The sequence below is a fragment of the Rana temporaria genome, chromosome 6, assembly GCF_905171775.1.
Source record: "Rana temporaria chromosome 6, aRanTem1.1, whole genome shotgun sequence".
Lineage (NCBI taxonomy): Eukaryota > Metazoa > Chordata > Amphibia > Anura > Ranidae > Rana > Rana temporaria.
This window is the reverse complement of record NC_053494.1, coordinates 204,631,714-204,655,540: the sequence shown is the minus strand read 5'-3', so window position 1 is coordinate 204,655,540 and position 23,827 is coordinate 204,631,714. Positions and strand designations below refer to the sequence as shown.

General features: G+C 46.9%; 1 protein-coding gene across 2 annotated transcripts in view; it reads left to right on the top strand.

Moving 5' to 3' along the window:
- Positions 1 to 2,588: 2,588 nt before the first annotated feature.
- The window catches only part of GMPPA (GDP-mannose pyrophosphorylase A), a 39,736-nt gene continuing 18,497 nt past the window's right edge, over positions 2,589 to 23,827 (top strand). Inside the window, exons 1-7 of one of the 2 annotated variants that reach the window (XM_040358126.1) lie at positions 2,589 to 2,823; positions 5,474 to 5,523; positions 8,415 to 8,512; positions 14,038 to 14,141; positions 15,857 to 16,049; positions 21,882 to 21,941; positions 23,656 to 23,786. In XM_040358126.1, coding sequence (XP_040214060.1) covers positions 5,484 to 5,523; positions 8,415 to 8,512; positions 14,038 to 14,141; positions 15,857 to 16,049; positions 21,882 to 21,941; positions 23,656 to 23,786 — 626 coding nt within the window. In that variant the 5' untranslated portion in view covers positions 2,589 to 2,823; positions 5,474 to 5,483. The remainder of the gene's footprint in view (positions 2,824 to 5,473; positions 5,524 to 8,414; positions 8,513 to 14,037; positions 14,142 to 15,856; positions 16,050 to 21,881; positions 21,942 to 23,655; positions 23,787 to 23,827) is intronic. The other variant, XM_040358127.1, reaches the window with a different exon arrangement.

Below are 23,827 nucleotides of genomic sequence, written 5' to 3'. Positions count from 1 at the left end.
CAGATGATTCGCGGTCTTTTTTCCCCGCCGAAACGGCCACTAGAGGCCGAACTAGTGCTGAAAACGGCGCCGGCCACAAGAAAATGGCCGCCGAATAATACAAGCGCGGCTCCGGCAAAATGGCCGCCGTTGCGCAGTTTTAAAAAGACAGTGTACCCAAAAATGACAGTACACCAAAACAGCACACAGCACACACAAAAATGCCCAAAATGTCCACCACAGTCCCCTGCAGTGACACAGAACAGCCCCAGCCATACCGAGTGAAAAAAATATGAGCCCCAGGGAAAAACCCCCTGCACAGCCGTCACCCAAAGGGGAAAGGAGGGAGAGGAATAAGGGAGAGAGGAAAGCAGGGGAAAACCCTCAGTCGACCTCCCAAGGGAAAATTCCAGCCAGACCACTTACCTGAGTAAGGGGCCACTACTTACCTGTCCTGCGACTACCCGGCTGGAGGTATCCCAGACAGAACCAACGTCCGCGAACGGCATGGCTGTCAGCCAGACACACTGTGACAAGGCCATAGAAACCGGTCATATGTGTGCCCTAGAACCGAAGTTCCCCGGCCGCCCCTGGAGCAATGGGGCCTGTCGTGGACGTCCCAAAGCGGAGCTGAGGGCCGGCACACGCTCGAAGGCCGAACCTGGGGGGACTACAAGAGTCGAGGACCCAGCCTGTCACCCAGTCGGCTGTTGATAGAAGAATCGCAGGATTCAAAAATAAAAATAAAATAAAAAAGCGAGGAAAAAACTCGCAAAATGCAAAAAAATTTGCAAGAAAAAACTCCAGAGTCCAGGACTCCAGAGAGAGCCTGACTCTCCTGACGGTTAGGCAGAAACAAACTGAAGCTGCTGGAGCAGGGTGTGGGTTATGCCTGGGGGAGCCACGCCCCCTGGGAGGAGCGGCATGAAGGAAAGTTTTTAACACCTTAAGTGCTGTAGAATTCTGCCTAAAATCTCCTGGTAGGAAGAAGCATAACCCTAAGGTCAATGAAGGCTGTGTCCGTCTATGAACGAAAGAGAAAAAAACTCCAGCACGCATGTACGGGAGTGACGTCATCGCGGCTCCGGCCACCAGGGCCTCCATCAGGAATTATGGGGCCCCTCTTACACAGCTTCAGGCATGGGCCCCCTGGAGTAGAGAACCGGGGGAGGGGTGCTGCCGCCTCAAATTGAGAAGCGGGGAGGCTGACACGAATTACAAAAAAAAATAAGAAATAAAGAAAAATATATATAAAAAAAGGGGGGTAGCCATCCGGGGCCCTGGGGACCTCTGGCTGGGCCCTTTAATAAAAAGAAAAAAATATATAAATAAAAAATATATATTTAAATGTATTTATTTTTAAAAAGGAGGGTTGTCATCTGGGGCCCTGGGGAGGGGACCTCTGGACCCTTTAATAAAATATATATATATATATATATATATATATATATATATATATATATATATATATATATATATACAATTTTTTTTTTTTTTTTTTTTAAGAAATTACAAAAAAAGGGGGGTTGCCATCCGGGACCTCTGGGCCCTTTAATAAAAAAAAAAAAAAAAAAAAGAAACCTCTGGGCCCTTTAATAAAAAATAAAAAAATATAAAAAAAAATAAAAATAAACATTTATAAAAAAAGGGGGGGGGGTTGCCATCCAGGGCCCTGGGGACCTCTGGGCCCTTTAATAAAAAATAAATAAAAAAAAGGGGGTTTGCCACATGGGGCCCTGGGGACCTCTGAGCCCTTTAATAATATATATATATATAAAAGAAATAGAATAATATAAAAAAAAAAAAAAAAACATTTTATAAAAAAAGGGGGGTTGCCATCCGGGGCCCTTTAATAATAATATATATATATATAAAAAATAAAAGAAATAAAAAAATATATAAAAAAAAATATATATTTTTTTTTTTATAAAAATGGGGGGTTGTCATCCAGGCCCCTGGGGATCTCCGAACTCCTAAAAAAAAAAAAAAAAAAATTGTCCCTTTAATAAAAAATAAAATAAAAATATATATTATAAAAAATAAATTAAAAAAAGGGGGGTTGCCATCCGGGCTCCTGGGGACCTCCGGGCCCCTTACAGGTGTACTGCCTGTACCCCCCTGATGGCGGTCCTGCCGCCCACTCACAGCCGCGATCCCCGAGGAAACACACCTTATTTCCGTCCTCTCTATTCATCCTGTTTACTGTTATCACCCAAAGAGAGAGATAATCCAAATTTTGCGTTGTCACCATAACAGGAATAGAGGGGAAATCATCCAATGGGAACACTGGTTCTAGTGACAGCCAAGAAGTCCTTCCCTTCCTCTCACTTCCTGTTTTGATTATGGGACAGGAACTGAAGGGAAACTTCCTCAATAGGGGCAGGGATGGCAAAAAACAAACAAACTGACAGGCGTTAGAGCCCTCCCTTATTCTATCCAAAACACCCCTATATCCCAAAGTGGAATAGTCCAGGTCACATATGCAGGCCAATCAGAAAGCAGTGAGACGGAGGCGTGTACTCATTGACTCCTCCCCCCGGTAGCTCGGCGAGGTTGTCACTGGCTAAGGAAGCGAATCAGGTGACTGAGAAGGTGAAGGGGCCCCGTCACGTGATCTCCATCCTATTCTAGACGCCAAAGCTTCCAAACAAACCGGTTCTCGGTTACCTTAGTTACCAGGGGTCCCGCCCTGTATAGACAGGGCCACCTGACTCCGGCCGCCCAATCAGGAACCTTCCAGCCTGTGCAGTGTCATATCAAACTACAACTTCCGGCATGCTTCGCGGTGCTGACGTGCCACAGGGAGCCACAGAGGAGGAAGTGAAGAAGGAGAAGAAGAATCAGGTGAGAGCTGCAGGTTGCTACTTACTGTCATTTTATTGTATTGGGGAGACAGCCCAGCTGTGTGTCTGCAAGCACCCAGTGTGTCCCTCCATGGACTGAGCGCACAGGACAGGCTGGGACTTGTAGTTCATCTACAGTGTATGGAGTATGACAGGACAGGCTGGGGGTGTCACTGAGCTCTGCATTATAGAAACACACCAGGGGAGCCCCCCCATCTCCTCTCCTTCCTTCTCCAGAGTCTGAGAGCCCCCCTCTCCTTCCTTCTCCAGAGTCTGAGAGCCCCCCCTCTCCTTCCTTCTCCAGAGTCTGAGAGCCCCCCCCCCTCTCCTTCCTTCTCCAGAGTCTGAGAGCCCCCCCTCTCCTTCCTTCTCCAGAGTCTGAGAGCCCCCCCTCTCTTCTTCCTTCTCCAGAGTCTGAGAGTCCCCCCTCTCTTCTTCCTTCTCCAGAGTCTGAGAGCCCCCCCTCTTCTTCCTTCTCCTCCAGAGTCTGAGAGCCCCCCCCTCTCTCCTTCCTTCCCCAGAGTCTGAGAGCCCCCCCCCTCTTCTTCCTTCTCCTCCAGAGTCTGAGAGCCCCCCCCTCTCTTCTTCCTTCTCCAGAGTCTGAGAGCCCCCCCTCTCTTCTTCCTTCTCCAGAGTCTGAGAGCCCCCCCCTCTCTCCTTCCTTCCCCAGAGTCTGAGAGCCCCCCCCTTCTTCCTTCCCCAGAGTCTGAGAGCCCCCCCTCTCTTCTTCCTTCTCCAGAGTCTGAGAGCCCCCCCTCTCTTCTTCCTTCTCCAGAGTCTGAGAGCCCCCCCCTCTCTCCTTCCTTCTCCAGAGTCTGAGAGCCCCCCCTCTCTCCTTCCTTCTCCAGAGTCTGAGAGCCCCCCCTCTCTCCTTCCTTCTCCAGAGTCTGAGAGCCCCCCCCCCTCTCTTCTTCCTTCTCCAGAGTCTGAGAGCCCCCCCCTCTCTTCTTCCTTCTCCAGAGTCTGAGAGCCCCCCCCCCTCTCTTCTTCCTTCTCCAGAGTCTGAGAGCCCCCCCTCTCTTCTTCCTTCTCCAGAGTCTGAGAGCCCCCCCCTCTCTCCTTCCTTCTCCAGAGTCTGAGAGCCCCCCCTCTCTCCTTCCTTCTCCAGAGTCTGAGAGCCCCCCCCCCTCTCTTCTTCCTTCTCCAGAGTCTGAGAGCCCCCCCCCTCTCTTCTTCCTTCTCCAGAGTCTGAGAGCCCCCCCCCCCTCTCTTCTTCCTTCTCCAGAGTCTGAGAGCCCCCCCCCCCTCTCTTCTTCCTTCTCCAGAGTCTGAGAGCCCCCCCCCCTCTCTTCTTCCTTCTCCAGAGTCTGAGAGCCCCCCCCCCTCTCTTCTTCCTTCTCCAGAGTCTGAGAGCCCCCCCTCTCCTTCCTTCTCCAGAGTCTGAGAGCCCCCCCCTCTTCTTCCTTCTCCTCCAGAGTCTGAGAGCCCCGCCCCTCTTCTTACTTTCCCGGTCTCTTTTAGGCCCTTTCCTACAAGGGGAGCCCCCCCCCCACAGTCTTTGGTAGGTCCTCATTCACAAGGGGAGCCCTCCCAACCCCCCTTAAATCCCTAGTAGGTCCTTAGACACAAGGACAGACCCCCTTCCTTCCCCAGTTCCTGGCAGGTCCTCACCAACATTGGGAGCCTTCCTCCACAATCCCCCAGTCTCTGGTAGCTTCTGGCCCCCAAGGGCAGCCCCCCCCCCCTCCCTAGTTCCTGGTAGGTTCTGAATGTCAAAGGTAGCCCTCCCCTCCTTGGTAGGTCCTCATCCACAACATTTCCCAACAAGAGGAGCCCGTCTCTCCTCTAGTCCTTGCTAGGTTCTCGGAAGCCCCTTCACCCCCCCCCCCCCCCCCGGTCTCTGATAGTACCTTAGCCCACAATGTGATCCCTCCACTCCTCCAATCCCTGGTAGGTCCTCACCTACAGGAAGACCCTTCCCCATGTCCCTTTTGGAATCTCCACACCCCCCAAGGGAAGCCCCCCCAATCCCTGGAAGTTCTGGGAGGGGAGATAGGACTTTTTTTTATTTTATATTTTTCTGTGATTTGCTTGTATTTTGTGCACCTTCCTCTTCTGATTATTATTACCGTATTTATCGGCGTATACCGCGCACTTTTTTGCCCTGAAAATCAGGGCAAAATTGTGGGTGCGCGGTATACGCCGCTACCCGATTTCCCGCGCCGACTTTGAATACTGCACCGACATATACCGAGCGCAGTACACTCGTGTATTGTCAGGCAGTCTCGGCTCCTCCCGTGCTGACGTCCTCGACGTACAGGACGTCAGCGCGAGAGTAGCCGAGCTTTGCCGACAATACACAAGTGTACTGCGCTCTGTATATGTCGGCGCAGTATTCAAACTCGGAGCGGGGAGGACGCCGGACCCGACGAAGAGGACACCCGAACCTGCAGACGGACGCCGGACCCGACGAGGCCGCCGCGCAAGACACCTAAACTGTAAGTACAAAAAAAACTTTTTTTCCACAGGATTCGGGGCAACCTTAGGGGTGCGCGGTATACGCGGGAGCGCGCTATACCGCGATAAATACGGTACTTTGCTTGGAACAGTAAACATGGCAGAGCTTCTGAACGCTCATCACTCCACCTGACGTCGTATTGTTGAGTTTGTCACTTGTCTCATTTCCTGATATTTTTTGTCTTTTTTTGTAGATTTGCAGAAATGTTGAAAGCAGTGATCCTGATTGGAGGTCCCCAGAAGGGTGAGTCTTCACAACTTGTATATCTAATTAGTGCCGGGTGGCTTCTTGTTCTATCACTCAGGCTTCTTATTTCTGTAAATGACATTTTCAAACAATAGAGGAATGGTTTTTAGGTTGACCGACCTGAATATATGAATGAAGCGAAATTCACAGGTGTGGTCCTTGAGAATCCAGTTTTTCTGCAAAACTCGGAAATACCGTTTCCTGTGTGATGTCATTCAGTCCGATCCCTTTTTATGACATCGGTGGCATGTAAATCTTAGACCCAAGACTCTATACAACTGAGACATCATATAGCGCCGGGGTCTCAAACTGGCGGCCCTCCAGCTGTTGCAGAACTACAAGTCCCATCATGCCTCTGCCTGTGGGAGTCATGCTTGTAACTGTCAGCCTTGCAATGTCTCATGGGACTTGTAGTTTCGCAACAGCTGGAGGGCTGCCAGTTTGAGACCCCTGGCTAAGAGAGTGCAATGTAGTTGTCAAGCTATTAATGAAGCAGCTTTAAAACAAACCTGTACTTTGCCTGCTAGGCAGGAAGCCTCCACATGTGGTCTATAATTGGCAGGATTTGTTTTTTAAATGTATACATCTAGGGGCAGATCCACGTACATGGGCGTAATTTTGTGTCGGGCGTAGCGTATCTAAGATACAGTACGCCGCCGTAACTTACTTTTTGTTTTTCAAATCCACAAAGAATCCGCGCCGTAAGTTACGGCGGCGTAGTGTATCTTTGGCGGCGTAATGGCGCGGCATTCAAATCTCTGTGATGGGGGCGTGTTTTATGTAAATACGTGGTGACCCGACGTAAACAACGTTTTTTTTTTTTAACTGCGCATGCGCTGTCTGTGGGGGTATCCCAGTGCGCATGCTCGAAATTAACCCGGAACAAGCCAATGCTTCCGACGGTGACGTCATTCTACGCAAATCCCTATTCGCGAACGACTTACGCAAACATTTCAAATTTCTACGCGGGAACGACGGCCATACTTAACATTGAGTACGCCTCATAACAGCAGCTTTAACTATATGCCGGAAAAAGCCGAACGCAAACGACGTAAAAAAATGCGCCGGACGTACGCTCGTGGATCGCCGTAACTAGCTAATTTGCATACTCGACGTGGAATTCGACGGAAAAGCCACCTAGCGGCCGCCGAAAAAATTGCATCTTAGATCCGACGGCGTACTAAGACGTACGCCTGTCGGATTGACCCGAGATGCCGTCGGATCTTGTTTTGAAGATACAAAACAAAGATACGACGCGGGAAATTTAAAAATTACGCCGGCGTATCAATAGGTACGCCGGCGTAATTCTTTTGTGGATCTGCCCCCTAGTATTTTTTTTCTTTCCATACTTTTTTTTTTTTTTAACTATTTTGCAATGTGCCTTTGAACCTGCTGGAAATTGTGACTACTTTAGCAGTGTCAGTTCCCTAACGCAGCCCCCTGCCTCCAAGCATACATTAGCCCTCTCCTCTTGTAGAAGTGTCTAAGTGCTGGCCCAGCTACTTTGTCCACCCCCCCCCCCCCCCTCTAAATAACCTTTTATTGTAGCTGTGGTTGGTAGTGAAGAGGAATACTACAGAGTAGCCATATTCTTGTAATGTAAGGGGCATTCTTCTCACTGATCACCAATGTAAGGGACATTCTTCCCACTGATCACCAATGTAAGGGGCATTCTTCTCACTGACCACCAATGTAAGGAACATTCTTCTCACTGATCACCAATGTAAGGGACATTCTTCCCACTGATCACCAATGTAAGGAGCATTCTTCCCTCTGATCACCAATGTAAGGAGCATTCTTCTCACTGATCACCAATGTAAGGGACATTCTTCCCACTGATCACCAATGTAAGGGACATTCTTCCCTCTGACTATCACTGTAAGTGGCTAATTCCCACTGATCACCAATGTAAGGAACATTCTTCCCACTGATCACCAATGTAAGGAACATTCTTCCCACTGATCACCAATGTAAGGAACATTCTTCCCACTGATCACCAATGTAAGGAACATTCTTCTCACTGATCACCAATGTAAGGAGCATTCTTCTCACTGATCACCAATGTAAGGAGCATTCTTCTCACTGATCACCAATGTAAGGGACATTCTTCTCACTGATCACCAATGTAAGGAACATTCTTCCCACTGATCACCAATGTAAGGGACATTCTTCCCACTGATCACCAATGTAAGGGACATTCTTCCCACTGATCACCAATGTAAGGGACATTCTTCTCACTGATCACCAATGTAAGGGACATTCTTCTCACTGACCACCAATGTAAGGGACATTCTTCTCACTGACCACCAATGTAAGGAGCATTCTTCTCACTGATCACCAATGTAAGGGACATTCTTCTCACTGATCACCAATGTAAGGGACATTCTTCCCACTGATCACCAATGTAAGGGGCATTCTTCCCACTGACCACCAATGTAAGGGACATTCTTCCCACTGACCACCAATGTAAGGGACATTCTTCCCTCTGACTATCACTGCAAGTGGCTAATTCCCAATGATCCCTGATAAACTAATCTTAGAAGAGATTCCCTGAGACCTGAAAATAATTTTAAGGGTTCCTCTGGGGTACAAATATTGACAAAGGCTATTATATATTATCGCGTGTCACTTTAGTAACAGCTGTTAGTCTGTTGGGGTTGCTGACATCACAAACAAGATGGCAGGCCCTCAGCAGCAGTCTCGGGGCTTCCAGATTTCTTTGAACAAGATGTCCTCATACACATGTGCAGCGAGTGACGTGTGTGCTTCCCTGGTACCTATTCCTGTAATTGGTTTTCCAAGGTACACCCAGACTCTCAATGCTTGCGTACAGAAGCTCTCGTTTTGGTTTTTGGTCTCCCAATGTGATGTCTTTTTGTCTTTTTTAGGTACCAGGTTTCGACCTTTGTCGTTCGAGGTCCCTAAACCTTTGTTTCCTGTGGCTGGAGTTCCAATGTTACAGCATCACATCGAGGCCTGCAGCAAGGTGACCTTCCAGTAACAGACAACTAATCTCCATTGAACCCAGAATAAAACGGAAAATTGTATCAATTTACCATATTTCTCCTTTCCTGGAGCCAATTCTTGGCAGCAGTGTGGTAGTATGCCGCCATGTTGGCTCCAGGAAAGCATAATTTCACCCCATCCCCGGCGTTTTTTGTCATATTTTCCATTTATTATGTGTAAGCCCCCAAAAAAAATCTGAATCAGAATTTGTTTAGGTATAGGTGGTCCCTTTCCTGCCTCCCTGATGTGGGACCATTGCATTGTGGGTATTCGGTCTGTTCTCTTTTTTAACTATATTACAGATTTATACGTTGCATTCTGTGTGTGTATAGATATCACTATCGCCTATCACCTCTATCATCGCTATCTGTAGACTATGGGGGTGGATTCAGTAAGCAATTGCGTCTGCGTATCCATAGTTACGCAGCGCAATTGCTTAGTTGCGCCGGCGTAACGACTTTTCTGTATTCAGAAAGCTCGTTACGCTGACTGCAGCCTAAGATATGCGTGGCATAAGGCTCTTATGCCGTCGTATCTTAGGGTGCATTCTTACGATGGCCGCTAGGTGGCGTTCCCGTAGTGGTCAGCGTAGAGTATGCAAATTGTATACTCACGCCAATTCACAACCCTACGCGCGCCCTGCGTACGCATTTTACGTCGTTTGCGTTCGTCGGGTTCCACGTAAGGCTGCTCCTGCTATTAGCAGTGGCAGCCAATGCTAAGTATACCCGTCGTTCCCGCGTCGCGATGTTTGAAAATTACGTCGTTTGCGTAAGTGAATCGTGAATGGCGCTGGGCGCCATTTACGTTCACGTTAAAGCAAATGACGTCCTTGCGACGTCATTTGCCGCAATGCACGTCGGGAAAGTTTCCCGACGGAGCATGCGCACTACGTTCGGCGCGGGAACGCGCCTAATTGAAATGATCCACGCCCCCTACGGGATCATTTAAATTACGCGCCCTTACGCCGGGCAGTTTTAGGGCGCGCACACGCAAATTACGGAGCTACTGCTTCGTGAATGAAGCGTAGCGCACGTAATTTACAGAGGCGCAGCGTAAAAACGGTACGCTGCGCCTCCGTAAGAGGGCGCAAGTCGTACCTGAATCCAGCCCTATATTACCAAAAGTATTGGTACGCCTGCCTTTACACGCGTATGAACTTTAACCACTTAAAGGAGTTGTAAAGGAAAAAAATGTTTAGCCTAAAATTAATGTCTGCAAGGTAGACAGACAGAATAGTGTAATGATTCTGTTAAAAAACGAGTAAATACCTATTAAATTCCTTCATTTATATTACCTCCGGCGTTCTAGTTTCTGTTCTCTCATTCACTTCCTGGTTTGCGGCACTCGTTCATGTAAGAACTACATTTCCCAGTATGAATTGCGGCACGCCCAGTAATTCACACCTCCTTGAAGTCTCTAACACGTAGAGAGCGTCCTGCCGCACAGATGTAATTCCCAGGAGGGGGCGAGCACGTTACTGACCACCGCAGTAAAGCCTCCCTTCACGGTGGTCAGTAACAATCAGACAAGCAGGAAGTGAACAGAACAGAGAAGAAATAGAGCAACTTCTGAGCAAAAACGAACAATGAGGAAGTGAAAAGAGGAATGTCTGCAGGTAAAGGATGCTTATTATGAAAAAAAAAATTTCCTTTAAGTCCCGGACCATTATGCAGGTAAAGGACCTTGCCCCTTTTTGCGATTCAGCACTGCATCGCTTTAACTGACAATTGCGCGGTCGTGCGACGTGGCTCCCAAACATAATTGACGTCCTTTTTTTCTCCCCCACAAATAGAGCTTTCTTTTGGTGGCATTTGATCACCTCTGCGGTTTTTATTTTTTGCGCTATAAAACAAAAATAGAGCGACAATTTTGAAAAAAATGCAATATTTTTTACTTTTTGCTAAATTAAATATCCCCCAAAAATATATAATTTTTTTTTTTTTTTTTTTCCTCAGTTTAGGCCGATATGTATTCTTCTACATATTTTTGGTAAAAATCGCAATAAGCGTTTTATTGATTGGTTTGCACAAAAGTTAGAGTGTTTACAAAATAGGGGATCGTTTTATGGCATTTTCAATATATATATATATATATATATATATATATATATATATATATATATATATATATATATATATATATATATATATATATATATATATAATGAAAATGTGTGTGTGTATGTGTGTATATATATATATATATATATATATATATATATATACACACAATTTAGTTAGTTAGTGTGTTTACAAAATAGGGGATCGTTTTATGGCATTTTCTATATATATATATATATATATATATATATATATATATATATATATATTATAATTTAATTTTTTTACTAGTAATGGCGGAGATCAGCGATATTTTCCATGACTGCGACATTATGGCGAACACTATTTTGAGATCATTGTAATATTGCAGCGAACAGTGCTATAAAAATGTACTGGTTACTGTAAAAATGACACTGGCAGTGAAGGGGTTAACCAGGAGGGGGCGCTGTAGGGGTTAAGTGTGTCCTAAGGGAGTGTTATTTCTGTGGGGGGGGGGGGGGGGCGTGGCTGGGCGTGTGACATCACTGATCGTCGTTCCCTAAAACAGGCGATTAGTGACAGCCACACTAGGAAGAACGGGGAAGGTTTGTTTACACGTACCTCTCCCCGTTCTTCCTCTCTGTGACTCGATCGCGGGACACCGGCGGCGATCGGGTCCGCTGTTCCGGCAGGACGGTCAATAAGAAGAGGACCGGGGTCACGAGCGCGACCCACGGCTGGGCTCTAAAAGAGAATGTACATGTACGCCCTTGTGCCCAGCTGTGCCATTTTGTAGACGTATATCGTTGTGCGGCGGTCCCTTAAGTGGTTAATGGCATCCCAGTCTTGGTCTGTAGGGTTCAGTATTGAGTTTGCTGCTATAACAGCTTCAACTCTTCTGGGAAGGCCGTCCACAAGGTTTAGGAATGTATCTATGGGAATGTTTGACCATTCTTCCAGAAGCGCATTTGTGAGGTCAGGCACTGATGTTGGACGAGAAGACCTGGCTTGCAGTCTCCGCTCCTAATTCATCCCAAAGGTGTTCTATCGCATTGAGTTCAGGACTCTGTGCAGGTCAGTCATGTTCCTCCACACCAAACTCGCTCATCCATGTCTTTATGGACCTTGCTCTGTGCACTGGTCCAAATCATTTGGTGGAGGGGGGATTATGGTGTGGGGTTATTTCTCAGGGGTTGGGCTTGGCCCCTTGGTTCCATTGAAGAGAACTCTTAGGGCCCTTTCCCAGGGACGAACCGTTCAGGTCCGCCTGCCAGTTTTTTAGGCGGACCTGAACGGGTGCTCCGTGCTCCTCTATGGAGCCACGGATGTCAGCGGTGACATGCCCGCTGACATCCGATCCACCAAAGTGTGACAGAGGGAATCCCTACTTTTCTTTCCATCTATCGTATTGGGTGACAACAGACTCTACGGTCCATCGTCATCCGATCTCCCATAGGGGAGAGCAGCGCTCTGACAGCTCGGTCCCTGCACAGTGTGCAGAGACAGACCTGTCATCTGCCTGCTCAGCGGGGATCAACGGAGCGTTCCCCACTAAGCTAAAGCGAAGCCTGCACACGGACAGCCCCGTGTGAAAGGGCCCTAAAGGCATGGGTGCTAAACCTGTGGCCCTCCAGCTGTTGCGGAACTACTAGTCCCGTAAGGCATTGCAAGGCTGTCAGTTAAACAAGTGTGACTCCAAAAGGCAGAGGAATGATGGGATTTGTAGTTGTGCAACAACTGGAGGGCCACAGATCTTATGTCTTAAGGCGTCAGCATGTCCAGACATTTTGGACAATTTTCATGCTTCCAACTTTGTGGTAACAGTTTGGGGATGGCCCAGCAAGGTCCACAAAGACATGGATAAGTGAGTTTGGGGTGGAGGAACTTTACTAGCCTGCACAGAGTCCTGACCTCAACCTGATAGAACACCTTTGGGATGAATTGGAGCACAGACTGTGAGCCAGGCCTTCTTGTCCAACATCAGTGCCGGCCCTTACAAATGCGCTTCTGGAAGAATGGTCAAACCTTCCCATAGACACACTCCTAAACCTTGTGGACGTCCTTCCCAGAAGCGGTAAAGCTGTTATAGCTGCAAAGGGCGGAGCCAACTTAATATTGAACCCTACAGACTAAGACTGGGATGCCATTAAAGTTCATGTGCGCGTATAGGCAGCTGTCACAATACTTTTGGTAATATAGGCCCGGATTCACATACATCGGCGCATATTTATGCCGCCGTAGCGTATCTTATTTACGCTACGCCGACGCAGCGCAGAGAGACAAGCACTGGATTCACAAAGCCAGTGCTGCCAAATCTGCGCTGGGTTTCTTAGGCGCAAGTCGTCATAAGTGGAAGTGGGCGTGAGCCATGCTAATGAGGCGTGACCCCATGCAAATGATGGGCCGAGCGCCAGATAGATAGGAATAACGAACGGCGCATGCGCCGTCCCGTGGACGCATCCCAGTGCGCATGCTCAGAATCACGTCGGAACGAATGCCTAAGATACGACAGATCACTGTCTACGACGTGAACGTAACCTACGCCTAGTCATATTCACGTACAACGTAAACGACGTAAAATACGACGGCTTGATTTCCCTAGTCCATACCTTTTGCATCGGTTATGACTCATATATCGGGAATTACTTTACGCCGGACGTACGACTTACGCAAACCGCGTATATTATGCGCTGGGCGCAAGTACGTTCGTGAATCGGCGTATCTCCCTCATTTGCATAGAAAATCCATGGGAGCGCCAAATACGTCCAGCGTAAATATGCGCCCACGATACGCCGGCGTAGGCAAGTTACGTTGGTCGGATGAAGCCTATTTTTAGGCGTATCTTAGTTTGTGGGTTCGGCGCATAGATACGACGGTGCATATTTGTACTTACGTCGGCGCAAGTGCTCTGTGAATCCGGGCCATAGTGTATATTTTGTTGGAATATATATATAATATGTGTATGTATGTATATGTATATGTGTGTGTGTGTGTATGTATGTATGTATGTATGTATGTATGTATGTATGTATGTATGTCCTAGGTCTATACCGGCCTTTCTCAACCTTTTTAACATGGAACCATTGAAATGACAGGCGTTCCAATAAATTGCTCCCTATTCTAAAGCTGCTTGCAATCTAAGGTCCCTATCAAATATACTAGGGCCAGTTTTATAAATTGGAGCCAAATAACCTACCGGCATGTCTTCGGAGTGGGGGAAGCAACCGGAGTAGTCGAGGAAAGTCCATGCAACCGCAGGGAGAACATGCAGACAGTGTCCTATCCAGGGTTTGAACCAAGGCAGAAGTGCTAACCATTAGGCCACTGCAGGAAGAAGTGTTGTCGGATTGCTGTAGGGATTCATAGAAAAACAAAGGACCTGAGCTGGTAGGTTATGTGACCAGTTCCCTCCTACAACTGTAGCGCAGCATTTGCTCAGACCTGTTATCCCTCCTCTCTGCAGGTTCCCAATCTGAAGGAAATCCTCCTGATCGGGTTTTACCAGCCAAATGAAGCTCTCAGCCGATTCCTGGTCACAGCACAGCAGGAGTTTAAAGTCGCTATCCGGTGAGCATTCATTCGTTTTTATTAATTAATTTTATTTGTTTGAAGATCTGTAAATGAATAACCCATATTTAGGAGGATTTCCTTCTATGGAACTAGGTAATGGATAGCCACAAAGTAAAGTGTAAGGCCTCGTGCACACGATAGGTTAAACAGAGGACAGCGGTCTGATGGACCGTTTTCATCGGTCAAAACCGATCGTGTGTGGGCCCCATAGGTTATTTAACCATCAGTTAAAAAAAGCCAACTTGCTTTAAATTTAACCGATGGATTCCTAACAGATGGGGGAAAAAAACGATCGTTGGTAGGCACAACCATCGGTTAAAAATCCACGCGTGCTCCGAATCAAGTCGACGCATGCTTGGAAGCATTGAACTTCATTTTTTTTCAGCACGTCGTTGTGTTTTACGTCACCGCGTTCTGACCCGATCGTTTTTTTAACTGATGGTGTGTACGCACGATGGACCATCAGTCAGCTTCATCGGTTAACAGATTGAGAACGGTACATCGGTCCGTTCTCATCGGATGGACCGATCATGTGTACGAGGCATAAAGGTACCAATGCGCAAATCAACATAAAAAAGGGGTACTAATAAGTAGGTGCCAACATAAAAAGGTGTTCACACACTAAAGTAATACAAAATGGATAAAAATGTGGCTCTTACTCAAAACTAATAATTGATAGATAATTAATAATCAATAATGCATCAATTAAAAGTGCATAATATAAGGAATGAAATCTGCAAGAGACGTGCAAATAAGCAGTTCAGTATGTGCATAAAACGGTACAATATGTGCAAAAAGTATGATTTCTAAAATAAAGTGCAGTAAGCGCAAAAAAGTGTAACAAGTGCCAAGACATGGTAATTAGTGCAAAAATGTATAATAGTAATGTCCAATAAGGAAGTTTTGACACCTGACTCCTCCCTGACGCGTTACGTCACTGACCATGTGACTTCAGTGACGCAACTCGTCTGGGAGGAGCCAGGTGTCGTCCCTTCCACAACATTATCTATTTTGTATCACAAATTAAAGTATTTTACGCCTTTTTTAAAATGCTGAATTTCCCATCCATTTTGGGGTAATACTCCTTAGAGCAGGGATCCTCAAACTACGGCCCTCCTGCTGTTGCGGAACTACACATCCCATGAGGCCTTGTAAAACTCTGACATTCACAGACATGACTAGGCATGATGGGAATTGTAGTTCCTGAACAACTGGAGGGCCATAGTTTGAAGACCCATGCCTTAGGGCTCTTTCACACGGAGCGGACCGTTTCTGGGTCCGCTCCGTGTGTCCGCCAAAGCTCAGCGGGAATCCCCGCTGAGCTGTCGGCGGATAGGGCGGTCCCCGCACACAGTGCAGGGACCGCCCTGTCTCTTCTCCGCTGTCCCCTATGGGGGACCGGCTGCAGACGGACCGTCTGTCCGTCTGCATCCGGTCAGTTCCGCCGAACGGAAGAAAAATAGGGTTTCTTCCGTTCGGAAAAGCGGATCCCGACTGACGCGGACGCTAGCGGATGCTCCATCCGCTAACGGACGTGTTCCCATAGGGATTCATTACAAGTCCGTTAACGGACTTGTAATGAGCGGACGAACGGTCCGCTAGTGTGAAAGAGCCCTAAGAGAATAACATTTCTATTGTGTCTGCGTCTCCCTTTTCATAAGTGAAAAGTCCCTTTGCAGTCCCGTGGTATGAACACGTGTTCTTTGTTCCAGGTACCTTCAGGAATATTCAGCGCTGGGCACTGGTGGCGGCATATATCACTTCCGGGACCAGATCCTCTCCGGCGGGCCACAGGCGTTCTTTGTTATGAATGCCGATGTGTGCTCGGAGTTCCCTCTCCTGCAGATGTTGGAGTTCCGGAAACAGCATGAAAACACACACGGTTACATCATGCTGGGGACAACGGTAAGACTAAAACATCCTATATTTGTAGAGATTGTATTATATAGTGTAAAAAGTATATTCTATGCATAATGGTCATGCAAATTCTACTTTCACGTTCCCTATCAAGTGATAGCAGAAATGTTTCTGCTTAGCTGGAGCACAATCTCTCTTCAGGGCTGCTATATAAACAAAAAAATGGAACTCCTCATCCCTTCTAGCCAATCCAATAATTTAACCACTTAAGACCCAGACCTTTATGCAGGTAAAGGACCTGGCCAGTTTTTGCGATTCGGCACTGCGTCATTTTAACTGACAATTACGCGGTCGTGCGACGTGGCTCCCAAACAAAATTGGCGTCCTTTTTTCCCCACAAATAGAGCTTTCTTTTGGTGGTATTTGATCACCTCTGCGGTTTTTATTTTTTGCGCTATAAACAAAAATAGAGCGACAATTTTGAAACAAAATGCAATACTTTTTGCTGTAATGAATATCCCCCAAAAAGATATATAAAAAAACGTTTTTTTTCCTCAGTTTAGGCCGATACGTATTCTTCTACCTATTATTGGCAAAAAAATCGCAATAAGCGTTTATCGATTGGTTTGCGCAAAATTTATAGCGTTTACAAAATAGGAGATAGTTTTATTGCATTTTTATTTTTTTACTACTAATGGCGGTGATCAGCATTTTTTTTTTTCGTGACTGCGACATTATGGCGGACACATCGGACAATTTTGACACATTTTTGGGACCATTGTCATTTTCACAGCAAAAAAATGCTATAAAAATGCATTGTTTACTGTGAAAATGACAATGCAGTTTAGGAGTTAACCCTTACAGCGCTCCCTAGTAGTTATGTGTGACCTCATATGTTTTTCTAACTGTAGGGGGGCGGGGCTGGACGTGTGACGTCATTGATCTTGTTTCCCTATATTAGGGAACACACGATCAATGAAGCTGCCACTGTGAAGAATGGGAGAGCTGTGTTTACACACACCTCTCCCCGTTCTTCAGCTCTGGGGACCGATCGCGGGACTCCATCGGCGATCGGGTGCCGCGGTCACGGAGCTTCGGACATACAGGTACGTGCCTCTGCCCAGCCGTGCCATTCTGCCGATGTGTATCTGCAGGAGGCGGTCCTAATGAGGCATTGCAAGGCGCTAACAGTTACAAGCGTGACTCCCAAAGGCAGAGGCATGATGGGACTTGTAGTTCCGCAACAGCTGGAGGGCCACAGGTTGAGCACCCATGCGCTAAAGGTTTTTACCTTTTTATACCTTCATGCATCCCCCCCCCCCATAATATTTCCCCATCGCAATCCAGCAATGTACACCACAGCCTCGGCTCTTTCGGGGACAATCCCTCCTCATTGGCTCCTGCTGCTGTGTCATCACAGCCAGAAAGAGGGGAAGGGGCCGAGCAGTGGCTCTGTGTGTGAATGGACACGCAGAGCAGCAGCTCGGGAGCAAGCTGTTTGCTTTCAGGGCACTTGGCAGGGGCCAGAAGCGCTGGCGGGGACCCGAGAAGAGGAAGCTCTGGGCAAAACCATTACCCAGAGCAGGTAAGTATAACATGTTTGTCATTTATTTTTTCAAAAACTTGACTTTTAATATCACTTTAGAGCACCGTGTGTTTTCAGGGGTCGGCAACCTTTCCACCTTCAGACCTCAGATCAGTCTCCATTCCTGCTCCATCAGATCGCACAGAGGTTTTACATTTATACTTGCTGTCCCTGGCAATTCCACTGGGTGGAGGAAGAGTGTAGGAAGGAAGATTTGTCATGAGTGTCATGACAAATAAAGATTTCTTTTGGTAGTATTTGATCACCGCTGCTTTTTTTTTTTTTTTTTTTTTTTTTTTTTTATGTGCAAAAAAACGACCAACAATTTTGGAAAAAAACAAACCAATATTCTTTACTTCTGCTATAAAACATATCCAGTAAGAAAATTGAAAAAAAAAAATCGAATTTCTTCATAAGTTTAGGCCAATATGTATTCCGCTACATATTTTTGGTAAAAAAACTCCAAATAAATGTTCATCGATTGGTTTACGTGAACGTTATAGCGTGTCCAAACTGTGGTCTGTGTGTGTGTGTGTGTGTGTGTGTGTGTGTGTGTGTGTGTGTATATACTGGATTTCTTTCTTTCTTTCTTTCTTTCTTTCTTTTTTTTTCGCTTTCTTTCTTTTTTTTTCGCTTTCTTTCTTTCTTTTTTTCTCTTTCTTTCTTTCTTTTTTTCTTTCTCGTTCTTTCTTTCTTTCTTTCTTTCTTTCTTTCTTTCTTTCCCAAATCAAGGGCGATCAAAGGGTTAAATGTGTGCCTAACCAGTATTATGTGTGCAGAGGCGGCTCTAGTCTTTGTGAGGCCTTAGGCAAAACTTGACATGGGGCCCCACTCACGCCCATGATGGGGAAAAATAATTCAAGGACAAGAGCCTCTTCCCCACAACCCTGGCAGGTGGTTTTGGGGGTCTGCGGGCAGAGGGCTTATCGGAATCTGGAAGCCCCCTTTAACAAGGTGGCCCCCAGATCCTGCTCTTTAATAACTAAGGGGAGGGGGCCACCCGGTGATGTCACCTGGTGAACCCGCTCCCTTGTGACATCTTTGACTGAGGCCATGCTGGGTCATTGACGTCACAAGGGGTGGTGTCACCGATATTCACTGGTTGTTAGAGGCGCTGGGCTCTTAACGCTGCCTGAGCACAGCAGCGTTCAGGTCCCCTGTCCCTCAAAACTGGAGTAATGCATTTGGTAAGTTAGGAGGCCGCGAGGCCCCTGTGAGTGCGTGGCCTTAGGCGACCGCCTAATTAAAGAGCCGCCTCTGTATGTGTGCTGCTTTTACTTAGGAAAGTGATGGATTTGAGCCCCCCTCCAACAAAAAGGGACTCTGTCTTGTTTACATAGGCAGAGCTCCATTCGGAGTCTCTTCCCAATGATCAGCAGGTGCCGGTGCATTGCCATTAAATGTGATTGCCATGAAATGTGATGGTCCGCCTCCATCACATCCCATTGGCTCACTCATGTAACGCGTTTGTGTATGCGTGTGTCTGTGTGTGCGTGCGTGTGTATTATATCATTTTTATTGTATATGTGATCCAGCGCATAACTGCCGCCCTGTAGCAGTAAAACTGCTATAGGGCAGTCAGCAAGTGATTAATGAGAATCTGAGCTTATTTCTGCAATCATTTGTTCCATTCCAGGCAACCTGATAAATTCCCTTGACAGGCCACTCCCAGCTCACTTTATACTCTCATCTGTGTTCCACGTTCCACACCCTTAATCTGTGTGAGTTCTGAGTCTAATCTAGGGGCCGCTCTGTATAGGAGATTACAGAAAGTTAATTACCTTCTTCCCCCACCCAACCCCACATTACAGTTTCTGGTCCTGGTGATTAGTGGAGTACATTTGATGACGAGTACTTGCTGAAACGAGACTTGCTTTTTATGTAATTTGTTCACTATTTATGGTACATTTTAAAAAAATCCCTCCCAAAGTAAAACATTTTTTAGTTTTTGAATGAAGTGTGGTGAAGGTGACAATCAGGGTGTTATTTACTAAAACTGGAGAGTGCAAAATCTGGTGCAACTCTGCATGGTAACCAGTTGGCTTCCAGGTTTTATTGTCAAAGCTTAATTGAACAAGCTGAAGTTAGAAGCTGATTGACTGGAGCGCCGCCCCCTCTGGCTCTCGCCCGCCACTGAGTCTAATAACATACATTCATGCATTGCATGAATGTATGTTATTGTTGCCAGCTGCCGCTGGTCTATTCAGAGATGGCCGGAACTTGAGCGCCGGCCACCTAAATAACGGCAACTGGTTGGCTGTGCGGAAGTGCCTATCAGAGCCAGCGGCTCTGATAGGCTTTCCGAGTACAGCCCTTGGCTCCCGGATGTCTTATCCTCGGAACGTACGGGGGGTGCGTTCCTTGGATAAGACTGACGACCGTCTCGGCCAATCAGGTTCCCCGATTCTGGTCGGTAGCCTGATTGGCTTAAGCGTCATCAAGGCGGGAGAAGACATCGAGGGACGTGGAAGGAGTAAGGTAAGTGCATTTTACAGGGCACAGTGGCGACAATTAAAGGGCACAGTGGCTGCATTGCATGGCACAGTGGTGACAATTGATGGCACAGTGGCTGCATTTGATGGGCACAGTGAGGCTGCAATTTTTTTTTTTTTTCGTTTGCGCCCCACCAAAAATTTTGAGCACCAGCTGCCACTGCACAGCTGTATCCGCTTTAGGCCCCCTTCACACTTGTGCAACTTGGGACAGCAAAGTCGCATGACAAGTCGTTCTCCAATGAGTACTATTCATCAAGTCTTAGTGACTTTGGTCTGACTTTGATGTGATTTGAGGTCCATAGACCTCATGTTTACACAGGCATTCCTTAGTCGTGGCAAAATCGCACAACTTTCAGGTCGCACAAGTGTGAAAGGGGCCTTGGGGCTCATGCACACTGTTGCTCAATGAAATGGCTCCTACAGGCTTTTGACATCTTATTTTTTTTCTGCCTAGAAACTCCCCCTCCATGCACACTGGGGCTTTTTCAGGTGTTTTTAGACATATGATCCAACAGGCAGAAAAAAAACCCCACAAGGGGTATCTATTATGGCCCGGATTAACAAAGCACTTACGCCGACGTATCTTCAGATACGACGGCGCACATTTGTACTTACGACGGCGTATCTATGCGTCGAACCAGAAACCAAGATACGCCTAAAAATAGGCTTCCTCTGACCAACGTAACTTGCCTACGCCGGCGTATCGCGGGCGCATATTTACGCTGGACGCATGTGGCGCTCCCATTGATTTTTCTATTCAAATATGCAAATTTGTCGATTCACGAACGAACTTGCGCCCGCGCATAATATACGCGGTTTGCTTAAGTCGTACGTCCGGCGTAAAGTTATTCCCCATATATGATGCGCAACTCATGCAAAGGTATGGACCAGGGAACACAAGCCGTTGTATCTTTTGTCGTTTATGTTGTACGTGAATATGACTAGGCGTAGGTTACGTTCACGTCGTAGGCAGTGATCCGGCGTATCTTAGGGAGTAGTTCCGACGTGATTCTGAGCATGCGCACTGGGATGCGTCCACGGGACAGCGCATGCGCCGTTCGTTATTCGTTTCTTCATGGCGCTCGGCCCATCATTTGTATGGGGTCACGCCTCATTTGCATGGCTCACGCCCACTTCCACTTACAACGACTTGCGCCTAAGAAACCCAGCGCAGTTTTGGTGGCAAGTGCTTTGTGGATTCGGTGCTTGCCTCTCTGCGCTACGTCGGCGTAGCGTATATGAGATACGCTAAGGCGGCATAAATATGCGCCGATGTCTGTGAATCCGGGCCTATATGCGTGGTAAAAAAAAACAAACAACAGTTTTGAGAGGAGCTAGCTAGTGAAAATGCTATCTAGAAGGTTGTGTGAAAAAAAAAAAAAAAAAAACGCCTATACTCGAAAGAGATCCATAAAAACGTGAGAGCACAAGAAAGAGAAAAGCATCTTCGAGCTTTTATAGGGAGAAATAAAAGCTCAAATGCAGCTTCTTCTTTTTTTTTTTTTTTTTTTTTTTTTTGAGCTGCAGTGTGCATGAGCCCTTAGTAAATCTCCCCCACATTGTCAACGTTTAGCAGCTGGGGAGATTTATGCCTACTTCCTATTCAAGCAAGCATTAAAGTATGCCAAATATCTGCAATGGGAGCACAACAAGCAACAATAACTACTTGACCCCCACTCCATCTAAAACAGAAAAAATGAAACTTCAAATACTTGTTACTGGTGATTTATTTTTCATTGTTTTAGTACTTATTGAAAACGAAATAGTTGTCTTTTAATACCGCCTTTTATTTTCTGACAGGCAAACCGGACGCAGTCCCTGAATTACGGCTGCATTGTGGCAAATGCAGAGACTCAGGAGGTAATGTGATTTAATCTCTGGGGTCTTCCATTGACTCCATTTGGCGAAATTGGGGGGGGGGGGGCTGTGAGAGTGTATCTGAACAAAACAAATTGAAAACGCTTTGGGCTAGATTCAGGTAGCAGATACGGCGGCGTATCTCCAGATACGCCGCCGTAATTTCAAATCTGCGCCGTCGTATCATTACGCCGATTCTCAAAGGCAGATACGTTCAAAAAATAGGCTTCCTCCGCCGACGTAACTTGAATACGGCGGCGTATAATTGTGTGCAATTTTACTCTGGCCGCTAGGGGCGCTTCCGTTGTTTTCGGCTTAGAATATGCAAATGACCTAGATACGCCGATTCACAAACGTACGTACGCCTGGCGCAATTTATTTACATCGTTTACGTTAGGCTTTTTCGGCATAAGGTTACTCCTGCTATTAGGAGGCGCAGCCAATGTTAAAGGAACACTAAAGGTACAATTTTTTTTTTTTTTTTTAAATAACATACATGTTATACTTACCTCCACTGTGCAGATCGTTTTGCACAGAGTGACCCGGATCCGTGTCTTCTGGGGTCCCTCTGCGGCTGTCTCGGCTCCTCCTCGCAAAAGCTTTCCACGTTCATGCGAGCTCCCTCGCATGGTGGAAAGCTTTTGCGAGCGCGCTCCCGTGATACAGCAGCGGCCATAGCCGCCGACTGTATCACTCGGCCCCGCCCCCCGGCACGCCGCGTCATCTGCTGTGATTGACAGCAGCGCCAGCCAATGGCTGCGCTGCTATCAATCCGCCCAGCCTAGCCAATCAACGGCCAGGCTGGGAACCGAGCAGGATGACAAGCACGCGCCCGGGACTTTCGAACGGTGAGGTAAGTAAGATGGGGGCTCGGGGGGGGGGGGGCGGTGCTGTCAGATGTTTTTTTACCTTAATGCATAGGATGCATTAAGGTAAAAAAACTTTTACCTTTACAAACCCTTTAAGTATGGACGTCGTTCCCGCTTCGAAATTTGAATTTTTTACGTTGTTTGCGTAAGTCGTTCGCGAATAGGGCTGGACGTAATTTACGTTCACGTTGAAAGCAATGACGATTTGCGGCGGAATTTTGAGCATGCGCACTGGGATTCTTTCATAAAAAACGTAAAATACGCGGGGTCAACATTAATTTAAATAAAACATGCCCCCCTCATCATCATTTGAATTGGGCGCGCTTACGCCGGCCCGATTTACGCTACGCCGCCGTAAGTTAGGAGGCAAGTGCTTTGTGAATACAGCACTCGCCTCTCAAATTTACGGCGGCGCAGCGTAAATACGATACGCTGCGCCGCCGTAAGAATGGGCGCAGCTACCTGAATCTAGCCCTTTGGATTCATTTTTAATATTCAAAACAAACTCCTTCCCCAGCCCCCATCCATCCATCCATCCATGTTTTATTTTGTTGAGAAATCACATTGAAAAACACCCCCCTAGCATTTCAAGCCTCTGCCAACCTCCAGAAGTAAAAAAAAAAAATGCTGACTCCTGGAATGTATGACGTAATTTTAGCCTAGGCCAGAAATCGGGAAACGCATGGGGGGGGGGGGGGGGTGGTTGTGGTGTACGGTGTTCACTTTTTTTTTTTTTTTTTTTTTGCTGAACAGGTAAACTAACACTATAAAGAGATTTCTATACTGTGACGTGTGCAGGTCTCTGGTGCCCAGCAGATGGTGTATAACTTTTCCATGCCTCTCTGCAGGTCCTGCATTACGTGGAGAAGCCCGGTACGTTTGTCAGTGACATCATAAACTGCGGGATTTACCTCTTCTCACCGACAATATTTCAGCACATCGCAGAGGTCTTTCAGCGCAATCAGCAGGATGTACAGATGTGAGTTCACCTATTCATCACCTCGCTCCGCCTACAGCACC